Source organism: Schistocerca americana, chromosome 1 (assembly GCF_021461395.2).
Source record: "Schistocerca americana isolate TAMUIC-IGC-003095 chromosome 1, iqSchAmer2.1, whole genome shotgun sequence".
Lineage (NCBI taxonomy): Eukaryota > Metazoa > Arthropoda > Insecta > Orthoptera > Acrididae > Schistocerca > Schistocerca americana.
Genome location: NC_060119.1, coordinates 211,228,340 through 211,250,696, shown reverse-complemented (window position 1 = coordinate 211,250,696; position 22,357 = coordinate 211,228,340). Strand labels below are relative to the sequence as shown.

Here is a 22,357-nt window from a genome sequence, read left to right as displayed (position 1 = left end):
TCTTTCATTGCACCATGAGACTACCAATGTGTTAATAGCAGGTGAGCCAAGTTACACCCTGCATTTAACTGATAAGACTTGATGTAATCATATATATAGCAATATAATACAGGGGAAACATTCCGCGTGGGAAAAATATATCTAAAAACAAAGATGATGTAACTTACCAAACGAAAGCCTTGGTATGTTGATAGACACACACACACACACACACACACACACACACACACACACACACACACACACACACACACCGCTCCCGAGATTGGAATGACTCCTTACCCTCTCCCTTAAAACCCACATCCTTTTGTCTTTCCCTCTTCTTCCCTCTTTCCTGATGAAGCAACCGTGGGTTGCGAAAGCTTGAATTTTGTGTGTGTGTGTGTGTGTATCAACATACCAATGCTTTCGTTTGGTAAGTTACATCATCTTTGTTTTTAGTCATATATATAGCAACATACATTAGATAAATTTAAGGAACAACTGGTCTCCTGTATGCACTGTTAGTATAAATTTTTACATCTTTTTACTAACAGGCTTCACACTGACAATATTTCTACGCCCCTTTCTTCGCTACAGATGTTATGAACTGTTATGTTCCCATCTACCAACTTAATATTTAATGCTATTCAAACACAGCTTTTTTATAAATACTCTTATTTTGTGGTTTCTCATTAAGGTCAAGTGTCTCCTACAATATATTAATACAAATATTTAGTGATTATTAGACAAATGTTTATGTAGATTACTTATAAAGTCCAAAACATTTCTTTTATTTCAATCAATTTCTGCTGTTATACTTACCAAGAAATGCACTGTAACGATTCCAGCTCTCAACTGAAGGAAAGATTCGCACAAATCCACCACGGCGTTCGTATTCCATGCGTGCACAACGAACAATTCTAGATTCTTCTGGGCTGAGTGAAAGTGAGCTGTAAGTTAAACGTGCTGACGAACTGTTTGCTCTCCTTGACCCTGTTGCTGTTACTGTAAGTGTATCTGCTGAATGCACCCGCCTACACTGTCAGAACATACCAACAGTCATTAAAAATGTTAAGCATTTTACACTATAATTTTAAGATAAACATACACAAGAAATGAGTGACAGAGGGACTACCTACATCCATCTCTCTCTCTCTCTCTCTCTCTCTCTCTCTCTCTCTCTCTCTCTCTCTCTCTCTCTGCTGCTGCTGCTCTCTTGTCCAAATATAAAACACAGTCTAGTAAAATGTGGCACACAGTAATCTGTACATCATGTATTGGAGAGTCCTCTCGTCAGAGCAAGAATCCACGTGTCCAAGACCTGTGGCCTATGTGAAGAAGAATGAAGAGGGCCTCATGCCATTTCTGTAGCTGAAAGGAGGAATGCCATGGCCGCATAGTGGGCTTTACGAGATGCAGCTTATTATCTGTCACTTCCAGCCACTTGTCTTCCCATTGATGCATGACTGTGTACCTCAACAGTGAGATGGTAGCATGCAGGGGGATGGTACACTGAAAACCTGAGAATCTTGACATGCTTCCTTGGCTGCTACATCCACCTTTTCATTCCCCCTAATATCCAAGTGCCCTGGTACCCTGCAGAAAGATACCTCCTCCTTCAGCCATTGCAGTTGGAGATATTCTAAACTGCTTTATCTTCTGGATACAAGTGTTGGAGAGAGTGAAGGGCACTCAGAGAATTTGAATAGACAAGGAATTTAGCACTCTAAGCACATCTCATCTGCTCCAGTGACCACAAGATCGCATACAATTCCATGTCGAAGACCGTAAAGTCTCGAGACAATTGGACCTTGTGGACACGACCAGGTAAAACACCCCTTGTTTCAACCCAAGATAGCTGTGGAGTTGTGAGGCTCAGATAAAATTTTACAACATGAAGTATTAAAACCATTTGCAGGAGTGAATCTCTCCTGTATTGCACCAAATCTAAAATTACATTGGGTCTCTGCAGCAAACAGAATGAAAGACACTTAAAACCCTGAATTTGAGCTTTTACTTGCTCCACACCAAGTTATTCCACCATATGCCATACTCTAATCCCAAATGGTCTTGTTGCTCATCGACGATTGTAGAAAAGGTGTTCCAGAGGTGGATGAGCAACAGTGCAGCATGAAGGTGAATTTGGAGCTGTGAGGAACTTACATGCCTGATGCACCATGAAGAGTTGCCGTCAGATTGTAAGTGGCATTCCCCAGCCACAGCACAGAGACTGGGTATGGGACTGGTCCCACAAGCACATGTGGCCAGTCAATACCCTCATGGTGGACAGCCTCAGTGTTCTTCAAATAAGAAGGCCTCATCGATCCATACACTGTGCACCCATAGCATAGCCACAAACACATGAAAGCCCTATAAAACTGGAGCAGATGGGCCCTGTCCACTCCTCAGGTCCTGTAGCTAATGCACTTTATGATGTTCAGTGCCTTTAGGATTCTGGTTTGCAGGCATCAGGTGTGGCAACCATGGCATCAAAAATGAGGCCCAGAAACCTTACTGTGTGTTTAAAATGCAGAATGGCATCCCTCACATTAATTTCAGGTAAATTAACTGTTGCAACACTGGAGGAGGAAGAGAGAACAACAAAATCATCCACAGATAAGGAGCACTGCCTGGGACTACTTACAATATACATGATACTGTTCATTGTTATGGCAAAGAGGGTAACACTTAAAACATTAGCCTGAGGAACACCAATCTCCTCCTCAAAACAATCAGACAGCATTTCACCGACTTGGGACCTAAAAACCTGCCGAGACAGGAAAGAGCATATGAAGATGGGGAGGTGGCCATGAAAGCCCCACTGATGTACTTGTGTGAGAATACTGCATCTCCAAGTAGCACTGAATGCCTTACTGATATCAGAGAATATGCAGATACAGTGATATTTACGTAGAAACTCCTGCTGAATAGCCACCTCTAGGACGGTCAGATTGTTTACTGTGGACCAGAATCTCCAGAATCCACAATGAGAGCAGCTAAGGAGGTGCATGCTCTCTCACAACTAGACCAGATGACCATTTGCTCCAAGGTCTTTCTACACAATTTGTTACAGCAGTACTCCGATAACAACTGGGACATGTGCAGTCCTTTCCTGGTCTAAGGAGAGAGATCAGAATTCCCTCTTTCCATGAGTTGGGGAAGTGATCCATCTGCCATATCAAATTAAACCATTATAGGATGATTTATTTTGAGACTGCTGACAAATATTGAAGCATGCAATACCAGATATGGTCATGACTAGTTGCAGCATCACAAGTCTCAGACAGTGCCAATTCGAACTCCCACTTGGGGAAAGGGCAGTTTTAAGACTCAGAATTGTGGTATCTGAAATCCAACCTGCCCCTCTCTGCAATCAAACAATAGTGGCAAAATGTCGGTTCCTGGCTAGCATTGGCAGTTGTTTTTGAAAAATGCTCTGCCAGCTTCTGTGGTATGTCTCACCCTTGTCTGGAGACATCCCTGTTTCACCACTGCTGCTATTAATAAATGACTGTGTTTACCAGAAATCCTCCTGATGGCTTTCCATACTTTTGCAGAGCAAGTGGAACGGTTGTGCGAGCCCAGGAACACTTTCCATGACCTTTTCTTGCTCTCCTTGCTTATGCAAATGACCTTGGCTCTTGCGACTCAAAATGCTGTGAGGTTGTCTGCAGTTGGCTGGTACTTAAACCAGCCAAGAGAAGCACGTCTGACCTGGACTGCTGAGTAACAATCATCAGTCCACCAAGGTATAGGTTGCCTCCTAAGGTCAGTCAACAGTATGATGGACCACTTGTATAATTTGGTCTACCCACTCCTGGACACCGTGTAGTGTTCAAAAACAGACAGATGACTGAACAGTATCCAATTAGCCCCACTGAACATTCATTTTGATGGCTTATTTTCAGGGAAAGCTCCATCCAGTAGGTGACTGCAAGAGGGAAGTGACCACTGGAATGAAGGTTGCCGGTGACTTCCCAGTGGACAGAGACTGCAAAGGCTGCAGAGCAGAAAGAGAGGTCGATGGCTGAGAATGGCCCAGTACCAGCACAGAAATGAGTGGGATGACCTGTATTGAGCATACACAGCTTGTGAGACATCACAAGGCTCTCCAAAACCCAACCACGGGGGCAAGTGAAGGCTGAGCCCCGCGAGACATGATGAGCATTGATGTCTCACAGGAGGAGGAACGGTCAGGGGGAGGTGTTCCAAAAGATCTGTGAAAGCCTCAGAGTCTATTGCATCTTATGGAGGTAGATACAGAGAGAAAAAAGTGATCTTCTAATAGACATGAATTTCAGTGGCAACAGCTTGCAGGTCAGTAGGCATGGGGAGGGCAGAAAAGTGGTGCGAGTTATTGACGAACGCAGCGACACACACCTTGGCCCTTTCCACAGTTCTGGGGAGGGGGTGGGGGTATTCCTGTGCTAAGAATGTCAGTTCTTCCACATGTGTCCTGAGACCAGTAATGTTCCACCGTATAATGGGAGCCATCCATCACAGGGGTAGAACTTTCAGCCTGACTTTCTGCCAGGGAGGGGAGCTTGTAAAGGGTACAGGCTCAGTCTTGGGGTGAGATGATTGCTCCAGTCCATCACCTATGTGCATCATCTCTGAAGAAGATCCAAGAGAAACAGCAGAGACGATGTCTACACTGTCAAACTATGCACTTCCCGTCTCCTTCAGTGGGTGATTCTTCACCTTTGACACTTTTTTTGTCTGAGGATACTTTGGAGCCACAATTTCAAAAATGGTAGCAGCAGCACTGGATGGTGGACAAGACTGGATCGTTGGAGAGGCAAGAAGTTCCACAATGTCATCAACCACAGACTTTTCCGAAATTCTTGGGGAAGAGGCAGGCTTCAAAGGAACTGCAGCAACACAAGCGCATTGACAAAAGCAGGTATTAGTGCTGACACTAGCAACCACAGTTTGTGTAGCGGCATTGGTTTTTTGGACTGGATGTTTGGGAATGGAAGCAAAGGAGGCAGCAAACGTGGATGGCTGCACGGTCTTGTATATTTTTTGGCTTCTTCACGTGGGATGTGCTTTGTTGTCTTTATCTCCCTGGGTCTTCAGTTCTTCAAGTGAGACACTGCAGCCTCTATTCCAGACAGTGTGAGCACCAGAGCAGCTGACATTTTGGAGGAAAGGAAAACCAACTCTGTTGCAGATGGCTTACCCCATTTGAACACAAGTGGCTTCACTCTTATAACAAAATCATCCCTTCCATAATGTTTTGAACATCCACAATGACTTCCCAGCACAACTGACCTTTAAGTTGTTCTTGGGGAATGTCAACTAGATTCCTGCGAGTCACAACACCTTTGGTGTAGCTCAACATCGTATGCAGTTTGGTTTAAACTGCACACTCACTGAGGCATTGAGCTTTCTGGAGATTCTTCACTTGTTGGGAACTAAACATTTTGACCAACAGGGTCCCTTTTCATGTGCATCTGACAGATCTGAAGGTTCCCACAATGCCCTGTAAGACTTTTTGTATACAGAATGGTGAAACTTTATCAAAGCTACCCTCCTTCCGTTTAACTATAGCAATTTTGACAACCAGCATACATTCTGTTATTAACTGGCTGCCCAAGCCCTCTTGTTTGATTGAGTGTTGGCATCTTCCAGCAGTTCACCTTCTCTGCTGGGAGGAGGAAGAGAAAAGTTTGAAGATTCCATCCTGGTCCCATGAGCAGCTAGGAAAACATAAGTTCACATAGACAGAGCCCCACATAACTAGGTAAGACTTATACAACTGAGGTGCAGCAGAAATCTCTCAGGTTGTCTGTGAACGACTATTCCACGTCAACAGCCACGCATCTCATCAGTGTGCAACACTATTTGAGATTAAAGTTTTTTGTTTAAGAGGGTTTTTACCAGCTTTGTGATCCGGGTGTTCAAGCCAAGATCCCCATTCCCTGTGATACACAACATTCCACTGCCATGGTGCACTGTGGTTGCTGAAGCATGCCCGGAGCTTACGACGACATGGGACTGGTGGTACTTATCAGTCCCCAGCTCAGGAACCGTGGCATCACCAAGCCCATACCCGGCAAATGAATGCTGAGCCCCTGAGGGGTTTTTGAGATTTTTTGGTTGCTTATAAAACTATATTTTCACAAGTTACCAGTATGAGTGTTTTGGATATGTAACTTGTTTTGTAGCACACCAACATTTGTGGTTCACAGTTAAATTATCAGTCCTGCATTTCATTGTACATCAACACAAATAAACGTGTGTTTGGGAATTTTCAGTAGCCTCCATTGTCCTTTGCCTAATCTATGAGTTATCTGTAGTAAATTGCCATTTGTGATTTAGTCACTGCAGTGCATATTTTAACTAACATATTGTGTTACATCTAGTTTTCCCTTGAAGAGAAGTAGCTCTATATATTAACTGCACACATCATAACTTAACTCTGTTTTCGAGTTAGCTAATATCCATTTCTCAAGCCAGCTTGGCTCATTCTTTTGGGTGAGTGAAATACATTTTTTTTTTTCTGTGGAGTTGATTGTGAAATTTGTGAGTATCTTACATTACAGGGAGGATTTTGACAGGTCTACAATTTCTCAACTCATTGTCTCTTATTGCAAAGTAAAATAAATAAATAAATAAATAAAAAAATAGTGTTACAGTTTTGGAGCATTTAAATACAGCCTGCAACTAATTTTGTGAACCTTTCCAGCTTTAACCATTTCTATTGAATGCTATTATCTCCAGATATCTTTTTTTTACTGCGTGCCTCATTTGCTATTTCTTCTGAAAAATTATTTTCATTATTAATTAATTGTCTGTATTTCTATTTCATTGCGACATTTAAAGGAAATTAAATAAAAATTTAAAGAAATATGAATTCTTGTACAATTCTCTTAGTTATGTGCCATTTTAACTCTTTAGATGTTATGTGTACTCATATGTACAAAGGTCACATCTTTGTTCTTCATGTCGTCATATTCCTTTCTCAACATAGTCACTCTGGTGACAAACACCCCAAAGAGAGAGATCAGTTTGTTGGTATCACCACTGCAGAATAATTGACTTTTGTTGATGGAGCCACAACCTCACATCTGCTTGCACTGCTTCATCGCTATCAAGTCCTCAAAGGTGTTCTGTAAGATTTGGAAACAGATGAAAAATGATGGAGGCCAAGTCAGGACCATGTGGAGAATGATTGACAACAATGAAATCAAGGTGTTGAACTGTTACAGACATTGCAGCACTTTGCGTGGTCTCGCATGATCACAGTGAAGGAAAGGGTTTTCCATGTAGATGAACACACTGAATTCATGGAACTCCTATACAGCACAAAATTTCTCACACACCAACAGAGTTACATTACACACTGCCATATTACGTGCTACAAGTCTGAGCCATCTAGTGAAAGAGGGCTAAACCTGCATTGATGAAGCAGGAAGAGTTGACCAAATAATATCCATCACATGTAGTACCCCAACAAATATTCTGAACAGAATAAAAAATTCTGGGGCATTGCTTTTCATCTCATATATATACATACATAACTATGCTTTGTTTTCTTCTTCCACTGCTGTTTTTAATAATTTCTTTAATCAAATTCCCACAATATTTTTTGCACCTGGGAGTGAGGACTCTTCGGTTAGCTTATCGCGAGTTTTTGTCTTGATATTTTACAAGAACACCTTGAACCACTTGACATTTTAGGCACAGTTTTCTCAAAATCATTTACAGTGCACTGTGTCTTTCTTAGTCATGACTGTACTCATTTACTGTAACATCACTGTATGTTTCCGTTAAGAGCCATGGGAGGCCAAGTGCAATGATATTGTTGTCTCACACTACCCTCTCTCATTCTCTGAAAAATATTTGTGAGTAGTTTGTCTAATTCAGTACATCCAATGATGATCTTATTAACATTTCTTCAAGCTCTGATCTCTCTAACAAATGCTGTAACCCATTTTAATTTTTTTTCCTTTTCCTTGGTTTCTCTTTAGTCACATTTTTTTGCTTTTTTTCCCTTTTCACCTGTGTCTATAAAGTCTGTGTTTTTGAAGATAAATATTTGTTGCTTAATTTAATGTGGTATACTTCTGTTCTTAAATAAATTCTCTATCTACATTTATTATTTCCTGCCTAATTGGTTTGTTTCTTCGTAAGATTCACTCTGCATCTTCAGACTATAACAACTTTAATTCCAGAAGATTTAATACATCACATCCTACAGATAACCTAGAGTAAATTATACATAACTTGAAACAGTATAGTTTCACATTCTTGAGAAAGAAGTATTATAGATTTCTGAAGTCTCCGGAGTTAGATTGGAAGTACTCATGCTGGAAAATATCAGATAATGATGCTTAGTGCCCCACGATTGGAGTTGAGCTGAGGTGGTGGTGTGTACATAGTTCCGCGTAGTCAGCGTGTACACAACTTTCCCACTAGAGCGCGCCCTGCTAAGCACAACAGCGCAGGCGCAGCGCTCGACTGTCTCCACACTACGAGATGGCCCTGCCATAGAGACAGACCAAATTCTGCTTCCGCCGACCCGCGTATTAATATGTAACGCAGCCAATGAGATTGCTGCTAACGTAGAACCTTTTCTTCTTGCAGATCACACTCGCGCAGTGATACATGAACGCGCGAGGTATTATAACGGGTGTACAGACCTCCGATTAGTCAGTCTGCATTTGTCTGCACCAGTATGTACCAGTCTGCATTTGTCTGTACCAGTCTATAGTCAAGTTTCAGTCTGCGCCAAATAAGATTACCATATTCCTGTACATGGCCATGAAGATAAATGTATATACACACTTTTGTCAAGTATTAGAGATATACGTGAGAATAAGATTAACATACCAATACCAAAGGAACTTCAGATTGTCAATTGTAAATAGCATCCAGAACCAAGTTAAGTAATTTTTATGCTTGCTATTATTTTTAATAAATGTGTGTGAAAATTAATCAAGTTCTGTTTAAAGTTGGTTACTGTCAATCTGGTACTCTAAGCGTGCAAGTGACATTTCTATCGTCTGACCTAACGGCAGAAGATAAACGTGCCACGATAAGACCACGAGACATATTGCTGACACTCACCTACGTCGGTAGAGCGACAAGTCAAATAATCTGATGGTGTGTGTACTGAAGGTCTTACAGTACGCACACCACAGGTGGTAATCAGGATGAGCAACACTAAAGACATTACCTTACCTGCTTTTAAACATGAACATCTCTTATTTGCTTCTTCTTAGTGCCCACTGCATACCAATGATGGAAGAAAATATTTTTCTTTCCTTTATTGAATCTCTGATGTCTCACTCATGAGACAGTTCCAAAGAATGGTGGAAAAGAGGCTACTATGATACAACCAAGTGTGTTGGGAATCCACATAACTTCTAACATTAGCACCCCTCCTGACAGACCTGTCTTCCAGAATATGAATTCTTGTATTCCTTCCTCTGGTCAGTTCTGGACGTACTTTATTGCTTTTCCAAAAGAAACACATCCTGCTATTCCTAAGTGTCAGTAGTTAATGTGATTCTTATGATAGTAGTGACAGCTATCAGAAGTTTGAAGTAATTTGTCACACACATTACTACTTGCGTAGTCTGTGTCCTAATGAGTACACAGGACTCGTTATGATACAAAATTTAACAAATGATTGTGAACAAAGCGCATAACCAAGGGAGTAAGAACATTAAGAAGTTTTCGATAATCAGTTCACCCTTCATGATATCGAGCTCTACAAAGTATCTGAACCATATATTCCTGTCTGCAAGCGGGTTTCTGTGGCTCCTTGTGCTGGTCGACTCACCCATAAGCTTTCTACAATGTTATATCAGAATTTTGCTACTAAAGTTAATCTCTGCATAGCTTACTGTCTAAACACACACACACACACACACACACACACACACACACACACACACACACACACACACACAGGCTGTAAGAGACCCTCTCCCAGCATAACAGAAGACAAATTGTCATTTTTAACATTCTTTACTTGATCATATCAATCTCGGTGACAATACAGGTTTTCATGCAAAGAAGGACAAGTGTCTGCAAGCAGAGGAAAGCTTCAGTTCAACACAAGCGGTGAAACATGCAACACTTACACTACTGCAGGGAAGATATCCCAACTTGTAAACAACTTTAAAAAGAAAGTAACATGCTTTCACAATAACCACACCATACACCTAATGAAAAAAATAATATAGTCCCTTGGCAGTGCTGTATGTAGAACTCACAAATTATCACACAAATTAACTCACATATTCATTTAAAGACAAATTTAAGAGCATGGGAACACTCACATTAAGCTTCTTGGTACTATCAGCAGGGTTACTGTGATGATGAGGTTCATTTATACGCCGCAGCATTGGATCAATTGCTGGTAGTCCCACTAGAGTTAGAAGGTCCACCAACATTGCAGACTTCACTCTGACATCTAATGGAGAGTCGCAGCCCAGTGATGGGGATAGGTTAACTTCTAACAGCCATGGTTTTAGTTCTGAGTCCACCAGGATGTCAAAACCATACAGTTCTGCAAAAAGTTCATTAAGTGTCCAAAACTGAGGGGAGATTGAGTCTCAGGTGCTATGCATGAAATCCATGGCTTACACGTACAATGAGTGATATAAAGTTCAGAAACAAACTGCTACTATATCTTAGATTTCACTGACCCCACTGTCCAATGTAAAATGCAGCAGCTGTCTTAAAATAAAGAACCAGCAGATTTACTTTATATGACAGTACATTAATTGGGATAGCAATTAACATTCCGAGTTCTACTTTGAAATATTTTGATTTGTGGACTATACATGAAGTCTGTAGTTTCTTCTCACTTTACTATGGAAATAAAATCTATATTCCATTAATTGTTTTACAATTTGAACATGCTGCATGATTGTAATGTCCTTTTCTCAATTCCTATGATACACACAAAAAATAAAACTTCTATGACCCACACAACTTTGACAATCTCCAGAAATTATCTTTAAGCATGCAATGCAACTCTTAGTACCTATCCTCAAATGTCTCTACTTAGGTCATGCAGACTAAATTACAACATGTTAACGTTCATCATTTATAAGGCACCACGAATATAAATGGACTGCCTCTGGTATGTTACAGAGTTGTTTATTGATACAGGCATTTTTTATATACCAATAATTAAACACTATTAATATATTTCTTGCAGTGACGCTCATGCACACATATTTGGAGTACATACAAAACAGAAATCCCTTTTCTGCCATTTGGAGACCATATTAAGTAATATTGTAGCTATGCAGCCAATAAATGCTGAAAACGTAAAATGCTTTAGGAGAAACAACACAATTACAAGCAGTTTCTAAGACATGCAGTCCATTTCTCCCATCTAAACATATTACAATGAAGCTTACTTTTTCATAATACCTGAAAGTGACATGAAAATTGACGAAGTTTCTTATATCAGTCTCACTTGCTACGAAGAACATTTGTCAGTAGTGTAACCATAGTTCTATGTGTATCTGAATTAAAACAGTTATATAGCTCAGCCAAGAATTTCTTACAAACTCCATCATTGCCTTGAACCACTTTAAAGTACTTATTCAAAATCGAAATGGCCAAAGGAAGCTGTCTGGTGAGATGATGTACAAGAAAGAATCTCACAATTATGACAAATTATGTAAGGAAACCATAAAAACAATCACTTCGAATGTGTGCAGGTTAAGTTTGAAATGAATTTCCATCTAGTATGCAATATTTAAACTTCAGTCAGTACATTCATAACCATAATTAAACTGCCTGGAATGGAGTTAAGGTAGTTCAAAAAAGAATTCATCAAAAATGCAATTAAGCACAGTGTGTAAGGAACTTCTGAAAAGGGAGAAAGCTAATATGATATAAACATATAAACAAAAAATACTACAACACTTAGAAAATGAAGCAGTCGATCTGCTGGGGAATGAGGCCTTCTGCTGTAAGCACATGGTTACTATCCAATTTGAGTGATCAATAAGAAATAGATGGGGGGGGGGGGGGGGGGGGTGGGGGGGGGGGGGTGGATGTAGATTAGAGTTTTCTTTTCACATTTCAATAAAACTGGTATTTCACATATATTAAATGACTGTGCCATGCAGTACAACAAACTGTTAATAGTTTTCAGAATGACTACAGGTACGAGGGTAATCCAAAAAGTAAGGTCTCCTATTTTTTTTTTATAAGTAGATAGACCTGTTTATTGCTACAATGGTTTACATCAGTTTACTGCTTGAACATTTACCTATTTTTCAATGTAATCACCATTTCTGTCGATGCATTTTTGTAGACGCTGTGGCAGTTTTTGTATGCCCATGTCATACCAGTTCGCCGCCATGCTGTTTAGAAAGTTATGAACCTCTTCTTTCACCTCGTCATCAGAGCTGTATCACACAATTAAAGCTGATAGGTACTGTGAGACTCTGAAAAAACTCAAACGGGCAATTCAAAACCAGATAAGAGGAATGTTGAGCAAGGACGTACACTTTCCCCATGACAACACCCGCCCACAGCAAACTGCTGCTGTCCTGGAACAGTTTCAGTTGTACACAATCACCCACCCACCCTCCCTATAGTCCTAACTTGGCGCCCAGTGACTATCACCTGTTCCCTAGGGTAAAAAAAAACATTTGACCAGAAAGCGATTCAGCTCCAATGACGAGGTCAAAGACGAGGTTCATAGCTTTCTGAACAGCATGGCGGTGAGCTGGTATGATATGGTCATACAAAAACTGCTACAGCACCTACAAAAATTCATTGACAGAAATAGTGATTATGTTGAAAAATAGCTAAATGTTCAAGCTGTACACTGATGTAAACCATTATATATATATATATATATATATATATATATATATATATATATATATATATATATATATATATATATATATATATATATATATATATATATAAAAGACCTTACTTTTGGGATTACCCTCGTATGTTGACATGAGCTACATATATGGGAAAGGAAGATTTTTATTTATACTGCAAGGCTGACTGAATACGCATCCAAACTCCCTGTCTCTGCAACAGCTCTGTGATAGTGAAAAGAGCTGGATACCAACTGGAAGTGGAAGTAATATCAGCAAAATAACTGGACAATATTCTAGCTGTATCTCTAGCGTTCTTCTGACGACTACCGCGACTCTTAACAGCAGTAATGTAGCAATCTTGCCTATTACTGAGATGTTCAGCATCATCTCTATGACAAGTGCATTTCAAACAATGGAAAATCCAGGTTATTTAGTGGGAGAGTTTTGGCCAGGAACTCCTCATACATTCCTGAACAACAAATATTTTACTTCTACCCGTCTACCAGACTGCGTCCCTTGCATGAAAATGGAAACAACAACTCAGGTGAAGACCTGAAAGCACAACATTAATGGAGTGAACTGCATCTAACAAAGTAAGAAATTGGGAATTTCAACCACTTCAAAAGGAAATTAACTACAAACTGCATTACTGCCCTTTTTTACAAGTTTTCCATATTCAATGTAGATTTGACTCAGTTTTTAAAAATATAGGTAACTATTTTCTTTGAAAAATACCTATGTAATCAAATAAATATTAAACTATCAACTGCCAATAAACAGCACCTATTTACTAAAACTGAGGAGGAAGCAGCTTTTTTAATTGAATAAATTTTGTTGGTACAACCATAAATAGCATCTAGAAGTATAATGATACCTTATAGTTAATACAGTACGTAAATTGAGTCCTGCAACTTGCTTGTCCTTTCTTAAAGTATATCTTGTCTCATTCCACATCTCTTAATGGTTTATCTTCTTGGTGGGATTTACAGAAAACAGATGGATGGCTGGATGGATGTAAAAGCTACAGCAGTCAGTTTTCATATTCACCAAATGATGTACAAGGCATTACTGATTGTCACCCCAATGTTCAGACAGGCAAATAGCTTATACAGTTATGCAACATTTGGTCTGCCTTGCACAGCTTTGATCTTGATGACCTCTTTCTGTTGAGAATGTGGACGGTGGTAGTCGAGGCGGGAGATGGAGGTGAATACTAACATCTCCAATGCCCGTAGTCTTGCCACTAATGAACACTATCCTTCCTGAAGCCCGACTCACTCCAAACCTACAACCTTTTTTATGGTCACCATGACCAACTATATCCTCAAACACAATCACCTACAAACAAAGCTATGGTAGAGCAACAGGCACCTGACTGGAAGCATCTTTTGCCAATCAATTAGTCATCTGGGGGAATCCTCCTCAGCCACCCACAATACCAAATCCCTCACCTGGTTCAGATTCACTGATGACGTTTTCGTGATCTGGACCAACGGTGATTACATCCTGTATATATTCCTCCAGAATTTCAACACCTTATTCCCTATTAACTTAACCTGGTCCTTCCCAAACCAACTAGCCACCTTCCTCGATGTTGACCTCCACCTCAAGGATGTCTACATCTGTACTTCCGTCCACATCGAATCTACCAACCATCTACAATACCTCCACTTTGACAGCTGCCACCCATTTCATACTAAGAAGCCCTTCCATAAGCCTAGTCACCCATGGTCATCGCATCTGCAGTAATGAATAGTCCCTTTCCAAATATGACAAAGGTCTCACCAAGACCTCCACATACCAAAATTACCCTTGAAACCTTATCCAAAAACGGGTCTCTAATGCCTTGTCTGTCCAGTCACATTACCCCTCCTACGTACCCACTGACCGGCCAAAAATGAGCACTCCTCTCACGACTCAGTACCACCTGCAACTGGAGCAAGTGAACAACATTCTCTGCCAGGCTTTAGGCTACCTCTTGTCATGCCCTCAATGAGGATTATTCCCCCACCCCTACCACAATCATATTCTGTCAGCCCCCAAGCATACATAATATCCTTGTCCATCCAAACTACATCCCTGCTTGCAGCCCCTTGTCTCATGGCTCATATCCTTGTAGTACACCTAGATGCAAAACCTGTCCCACACATACTCCCACTACCACTTACTCTAGCATTGTCGCAGGCATCTCCTAGCCAATCAGAGGCAGGGTTACTTGTGAAAGTAGCCACATGACCTACAAGCTAAGCTGTAACCACTTTTTTCTTTTTTTCAGGACCAAACGGTGAGGTCATCAGTCCTGTGATTCTGAAGTTAGTCACAGAAGAAAGAGGGTCTGCTAAAATTGGATGGATCCAGTCAGGGGAATCAAATTATAAAATAATGAAAAATCTAAAAACTGGAAAAAGGGGCAGTCTTTCCATGGGGGAGTGGTCATGGGGTCCCATACCGAGAAGACAAGAAGAGAGGTCCCAACCACAACCACCCTGTCCCTGCTCCAAAGTAAACTAAATAAAAACCACTAACTAAACTAAAACTAAATAAAAACCACTTTCACTGAGGAAATTGAGAAGCAGTTCAACCATCCATGAATCATATGCCAATATTAAATTTATAGAATCAGGAAGAATACACTTAGCACAAGAGAGAGAGAGAGAGAGAGAGAGAGAGAGAGAGAGAGAGAGAGAGAGAGAGGACTTTCCACCAATATGTGAGATACCATCAGTCTGGCTCCACAACCACTTTGTGGTGGTGGCTCATTACATAGGAGGAAACAATTGGTGAGCCTGGTATGATCAGTGTGTAGACCACATAAAACAGTGGATTACTCCTGAGAGGAGCAGAAGAGAGAGATATCATTTCATTTTTGAGCAAAGAGAGATTTGATGTAAATCCGCATATCCGCAGCTGGAATCATGAAAGAAAATGGGGCGTTTAGTATTTGCTTCTCTAGCCAAACAGTCAGCCAGTTTATTCCCTGGGATGCCCTCATGACTTGGGACCCAGAGAAAGACAACCGAGCAGGCAGCACGGCCAAGGACAGAGAGAAGATCATGGACAGCAGAGACCAAAGGGAGATGAAAGTAGCATCAGTCAATAGCCTGCAGGCTGCTCATGGAGTCTGAACAAATTAAAACACTGTGGAGGGAAGCCTGAGAAACAAAAAGGAGGGCCCTGTGAATGGCTAGAATCTCTGCTATGAACACACTACATGATCCCAGGAATAAAGGGTGTTCTAAGCCAGTAGGAGACATGAAAGCGATCCCATCTTATCAACTGTCTTAGAACCATCAGTGTAGAAGATGGTAACACCCTGGAACTCTGGAAGGATGGCTCGTACAAGACACCGGAAACAATGGGGGCGACATATCTTTGGACCCTGGAATACACTCTCCTAATCTGTGGTCTAGGCACCATCCAAGGTGGGGGAGGGGGGGGGGGAGGGGGGGGGGGGTATGGGAGGAAAGATGTGTGGTGCATTCCAGTGAGTGGAGATGGAGATCCCGACCAGGGGGAAGTGAGACACATGCCAACCAGCAATCCCTCCCAGGAGTGGGTGTCACGAGGAGACATCCCTCACTGGCAAAGAGGACAGTGTACACAGGATGGTCAGGAAATTGGCAAATGGGGATTGCCTAAGAAACCAAGAGTTGGCTCCGCCTTATTTGTATAGAGGGGGAATCCTGCTTCTGTGAGGAGACTGTCAATGGAACTAGTACGAAAGGCACCAACAGACAGACACACCCCACAATGGTGAACAGAGTCAAGCAGTTGCAAAGTGGAAGGAGCTGCTGAGCCATGCACCTGACTACCATAATCTAGCATAATCTAGTCTGGACAAGACCAGAGCACAGTAAAGATGGAAAGAGTCATATGGTCTGCACCCCAAGATGTGCGGCGCCGGAGGTGCACACACGTAGTCTTTAGGTGGCAAATATGGTGCAGCCATGTCAGCTTTTTATCAAAAATTAAGGCCCAAGAAACAGGACTGTGCTATCCATCGAGGAGCTCATCACCTAAATAATGTTCGGGATCAGGATGTACTGTGGGTAAATGACATAAATGCATAACCTGGATTTTGGAGGGAGAAAACTGAAAGCCATGGGAGGTGGCCCATGCAGAGGCCTGTCAGTTGGCACCTTGGGGCTGGCACTCAGCAGCTACCGAGTGGGAGCTGCACCAGGTGCAGAAATCATTGCCGTACAATGGCAGGGTAGACAAAGGTCCAACAGAGGTTACAAGACCATTGATGGCTATACAGAAGTGTGTGACACTTAGCACAGAATACTGTGGGATACAGTTTTCCTGAATGTGAGGGGCATTGAGTGAAGTGCTAACTCATTCCAGAAGAGCCGGTGAGAGAAAAACTTGTGGAAAAAAATTGGAAGGGGACCACTACTGCAACCACTGTATTGCTTTCTACGTGGACGTGACCTCTACCAAGCTGTCTGTATGAACGGCCAATGCCACACCTAGCAAGATACAGCTGGACCACCAGTTGCTGAACACAGTGTCCAACATTATCCTTCCAGCCAACACCAGATTTTCTGAATTATGAAGGTGGGAACTCTCAGTGCAATATACTTTAGGATCATGTAACCCCCCTGGTCCCAACCTTTGCTAGTCCACCCCTCTATCTATCCCCTTCCCTGCTCCCACTTCTGTACTACAAATGCCTTCTATCCCACCAACACACGTACTAGTCTTTTCCCCTACTCTACTTCCCCCCCCCCCTCCCCCACAAATGGATGGCTCCTGCACCTAGCAACCAGTTCCTCTTCCATCCCTGCAAGCTCCCACAGACAGCACAGCATCTTCCCAGCCCACCCCCTTACCCTGGTGTCCCTCCCTTTCCCCAACCCATGCTGCCTCATTATCACCACCACACAATCCAGCAGATTACTGCTGACAATTGGTTTAATGTGGCCAGGAAGATATAATAACCCCATCTCTCAAGAAAATGTGTCAATTGTCTTTACTACTGAGTCACATAATATAGAAATAAATTCTCTCATTGTTTTCTTGAAGAAGATACCTATAATTGGAGCTGCTGATTCTCTCTCTCTCTCTCTCTCTCTCTCTCTCTCTCACACACACACACACACACACACACACACACACACACACACACACACACACACACACACCTAAGAATGTTCACAAGCAATTTCTCCTTCCTACTTAGCATTAAACATACTTTTACTACTGATTTTGGATTAAGAAAATATACAGGCAGAATGGAAGGGACAACACTGCAAGTTAGACTACTAAAGTGACCAATGAACTATCACCTATATTGTGAAAGTATATTAAGTGCTTGATTCAGATCCCATCACCGTAGCTATCTTAAAATCAATCCCCATGGTACTTGAAGCTGTCACTATCAACTTGATATGAGCAACAACTGTCAAAAGCTTTTCATCTGTAAGTGCATTTTCTAGTCACAAATATTATATTACAGAAAATATAGGGAGGAAACCATAAGCCTGTATCATTTAATTCTTTGGCCTGCAATACAACCACAAGAATGAAACATCTTTAAGGCCACTGACCTAACAACAACAAACTGCCCAAGCTACAAGAGCAACTTTGTTTCCAATGTCATATTCCAACTGTGAAAGTCCAGAATTCAGAGTGTCCTCACTGTTTAATCTACATGACATCTAAATAAATGTTTCAGTCTGCTTGCTCATGAAGGTTGTTATAACAGTGTAACTACATGCGAGAGAGTCAGCTCGGCCCTTTAGCATCATTTAGAAAAATTATGCAAATTTTCAAAATGAGTTCTCCTCAATACCATTTTATTAAAAATACAGGAATTACCATAAATGATTATGACAAGAGAAGGAAGTAAAAACTTTGCAGTTTACTCACCAAAACAGTTGTGTGTATGTGGGACAAACATCCGGCAAGCTGCTACAATTGGTGGTGCTGAAGCTAAAATAGACTTTACAATGACTTCTTCAATTCTTGACATCAAGAGTGCAGTGTCAGTTCCTGCAGCACGTAAATGCCTCAGTAAAGCTGACAATGTCCACTTGTGACCGACGTCCTCAGCCTCAGGGTCATCACTCCTAAAATGCAAAGAAGTACTTACTGCAATTAAATTTTAAAATGAGGTAGAGTTTTATACCCATTTGGCTCAACAATGTTATGCATTTGGATTATTGCCTTCAATTTTAGACCATTACAGAATAATTTGCTTACAATTATTCTGCTTTCCAACGTCTATTTTTATGAACAGACTCTGTTAAAAACTATTTAGTTTCTGTGAGATGAGCTCTGTTTATTTCTGGTTTCTTTAACTAGTTTCTTCTGAGTTTCTCTGTTAATCTACTGTTAACTGCAGTCTTTGTTCAAATCTAACTACATTGCTAAATACCTCTGAAAGAAATGCTGATACATTTTTGTGAAATCAATACCATTTTATGGGACAATTTGTATATTCATTCCTTTGCAGCTTACCACGAGAATAAACATTACTAGGTACATGGACTAGAAGATGTTTAAGTTCAATGTGGAGTTTATAATTAATGTACTGGTCAATAATAACTGCATATACATTGTTGCTGGACTTGTCTTTCATAGCGGTAATTTTGTTTACAGGCCAATGAACAGAGTTTGGACTAGAATTCTGCGAACAATGTTAGGTAACTGAATATCATCAATTCTTCATAACAAATAAGCAATATAGCAGCAAACCCCCACATATGCTCTCAGGAGGCACAAATAATGTGTGTTCCATATTTAATTGGTGTTTTGGAGTGACATCTCATGGCAATAATGGGAGCAGTGAGCTACCATGCCAAATTGCTCTGCCTGACTTAAGTGCTGTATCGCAAAATGTTTCTGTTGCATGCACCAGCCTCATGGTAGCAGTAGCTCGCAACAGCCTGGCACTATGATTGGGCAGCCTTAGGCCTATCTCCTGTACCCATCAGCTTTCCTTGTGAATCAATCTATCTATTAGAGAAACAAGTCAAAATCCTCACTGTAGTTCCTAAGATTAGCATTCACAAATAACAGAAAAAAACATGGTGGGGACTTATAAAGTCCCCACCATTTTTTCTGTTATTGCACACACACACACACACACACACACACCTGTTATTTATAAATATAAATAATCTCCTACACTTTTATCAATGACAGCATCACAGTTTGAGCTCAACATGACCAGAAATTACTACTGCTACAAATCTTTGTGCCTTAATCTTTGCGCCTTTCTTATGGAAGGTATCGCACTTGTTGAGCCTGTGAGAGATTTAGGCTTCTAGAGCAAAGACCACCCTCAAGGCAGCAATACACACTATAACAGGACATCTGCAGACTTAAGTTAATCCAGCCTTAAAAAACTTTCATATAGAATGAATTCATTGAGATTAACAACAACTTGTGGCATCCTCCGGACTACTTTGTCTTTGGGATTTTTATCCCTTCTGATCATGAAACTGTTTTCAGACTGCTATTAGCAATAATATTTCAGTGACCATCCATCACAGCCTTGTGAATTTGAATGTTTCTTCCATTGTACAGGTCATCCACATATTACAGAGCATTCTCTCTCACTAGCATACTTAGTTTGCTAAGAATCCCACCTGATACATTTTTTAACAAAAATGCTCCCTCACACTAATACCACTTTATACTTCTTAAGTTAGCCAATAATTTACAAAACTCTTCTCTGGTGACACATTAACATGCATAATAATTCAACTAGTTGACGATCTTCCCATTATCTTTAACTGTAACTGGATATCATTCTATTCTCATTTACTACAGTGACAGATGGGTGATGGAACTATGTACTTAAACTCTTAGCAATTTTTCCTAATATAATTTCCTCAGCTCACATGATTTAATTTGACAGTATTCCATTAGTGTTCAGTAGAAATAGTACTATCACGAGTGTAACAGAATGAGGCCCAACATTATACCACAAAGTCAGGATTCATCAAGTGCTATGTACACAGGTATATGATGCAAATATTACTTTTCAATATTTGTTTACCTCATTAGCCTTTTGCCTGCATTAAAGTTTGAGGTGCTAAGGATGACCACAACTATGACTAACATTCACCCCCCCCCTCTTTATTATGGTCTAGATCTCCCAGGAAACAATTTTATCCCCAATTCAAAGCAGTACTTATATATATCTGTTCAACAGGATTCTTCAACAGTACCAAATTTAAAAAGCTATTTTCTGGTCTGCAGTGATTATCACCCACATCTGACTTTACACAAAGCTACGCTCCAAAAATAATTTCCCAACAGATATAAATTTCTTTAATGTTAATAAATTTCTTTAATGTTAATAAATTTCTCTTTTTCAGAAATTTTCTTGCTACTGCCAGGTGGAATTTTATATCCTCTTTATTAGATATTTTGCTCACCAAATAACAGATTTCACCTATTACTTTCACAATCACCTGATTTAATATGAGTAAATTTCATTGCCTTTAAATGCGAACATTTTTAGGTTAGGCTTTACCGTGACTGTTACTGACAGTAAATGAAACAACAAGTTCACTGTTACCAGTCACCTTTGTCACAAAGGTGACTGGTAACAGTGAACTTGTTGTTTCATTTAAAATTTCATTGCATTTATCAAGACATTATCTGATCTTTTATTCTTTCTCATCTGAAAGAATTTGACACACCTCTAAGTTTTTGTTTACTTACCCTGAACTTTAACGCCCTTTCCTAATTTTTGTTTGGTTTCATTCACACACAGATTGAATACCAAGGGGGATATGCTACAACCCTCTCTCACTCCCTTTTTAAATACTACTACCCTTTCATGGCCTTTAATAATAATAATAATAATAATAATATTTATTCAACATCGAATAATCAAATACAATCCCTAGAAATAATACAGTTTCAGGACATCATACAGATTATTCTTCTGAATACGTCAGTTTATAAATTACAAACTAAAAGATTTGTTTGTATTAATAAATTTTACATTTTGATGGATTTTACGTCTGGTAGTATACAATCACGATAGATTTGTTTCTTATAGCTAAAGTATGTTTTTTATGAGTTGTAGATAACCTTCCACTTCCTGTATTTTATACAAATTGCATACAGAATTTCAAATGACGTATTCAAGTCAACACTGTCATGAGCTTTCTCTAAACCTAAAAATATTTCAAATGTAGATCTACCTTTCCTCATCGTATTTTCTAAGGTAGTCTTAATGTTAGTATTGCCTCGCATGTTCTTAAATTTCTCAAGAACTATTTATATCCCTCAGGTCCTTTCTACCTGCTGTTTCATTCTTCTGTAGATTATAATTTGTCATTACCCTCCACCTTTGGTGTTTGTGTTATATATATATATATATCTCTCTCTCTCTCTCTCTCTCTCTCTCTGAGGGTATTTAGTATGTCTCATTCTGCATGCCAGGGGAAGCAGTTTAGTGAACACTGGTTTTCTCAAGGATCTGAATATTTATGAAGGAATGCTTTGTTTAGACATATGTCACTCAGTGTTTTATCAAACCATTATCTAAGATTCACATCAACTATCTCATCTTCACTCCATTC

The 22,357-nt window shown here is 40.3% G+C and overlaps 1 protein-coding gene across 1 annotated transcript in view; it reads right to left on the bottom strand.

Annotated features, from left to right (window-relative positions):
- Window positions 1-22,357, bottom strand: part of LOC124601143 (tubulin polyglutamylase TTLL5) — a 222,750-nt gene that overhangs the window by 59,998 nt on the left and 140,395 nt on the right. Inside the window, exons 7-9 of the mRNA XM_047136224.1 lie at window positions 18,681-18,880; window positions 10,278-10,507; window positions 805-1,021 (exon numbers count right to left, since the gene is read on the bottom strand). Coding sequence (XP_046992180.1) covers window positions 805-1,021; window positions 10,278-10,507; window positions 18,681-18,880 — 647 coding nt within the window. The remainder of the gene's footprint in view (window positions 1-804; window positions 1,022-10,277; window positions 10,508-18,680; window positions 18,881-22,357) is intronic.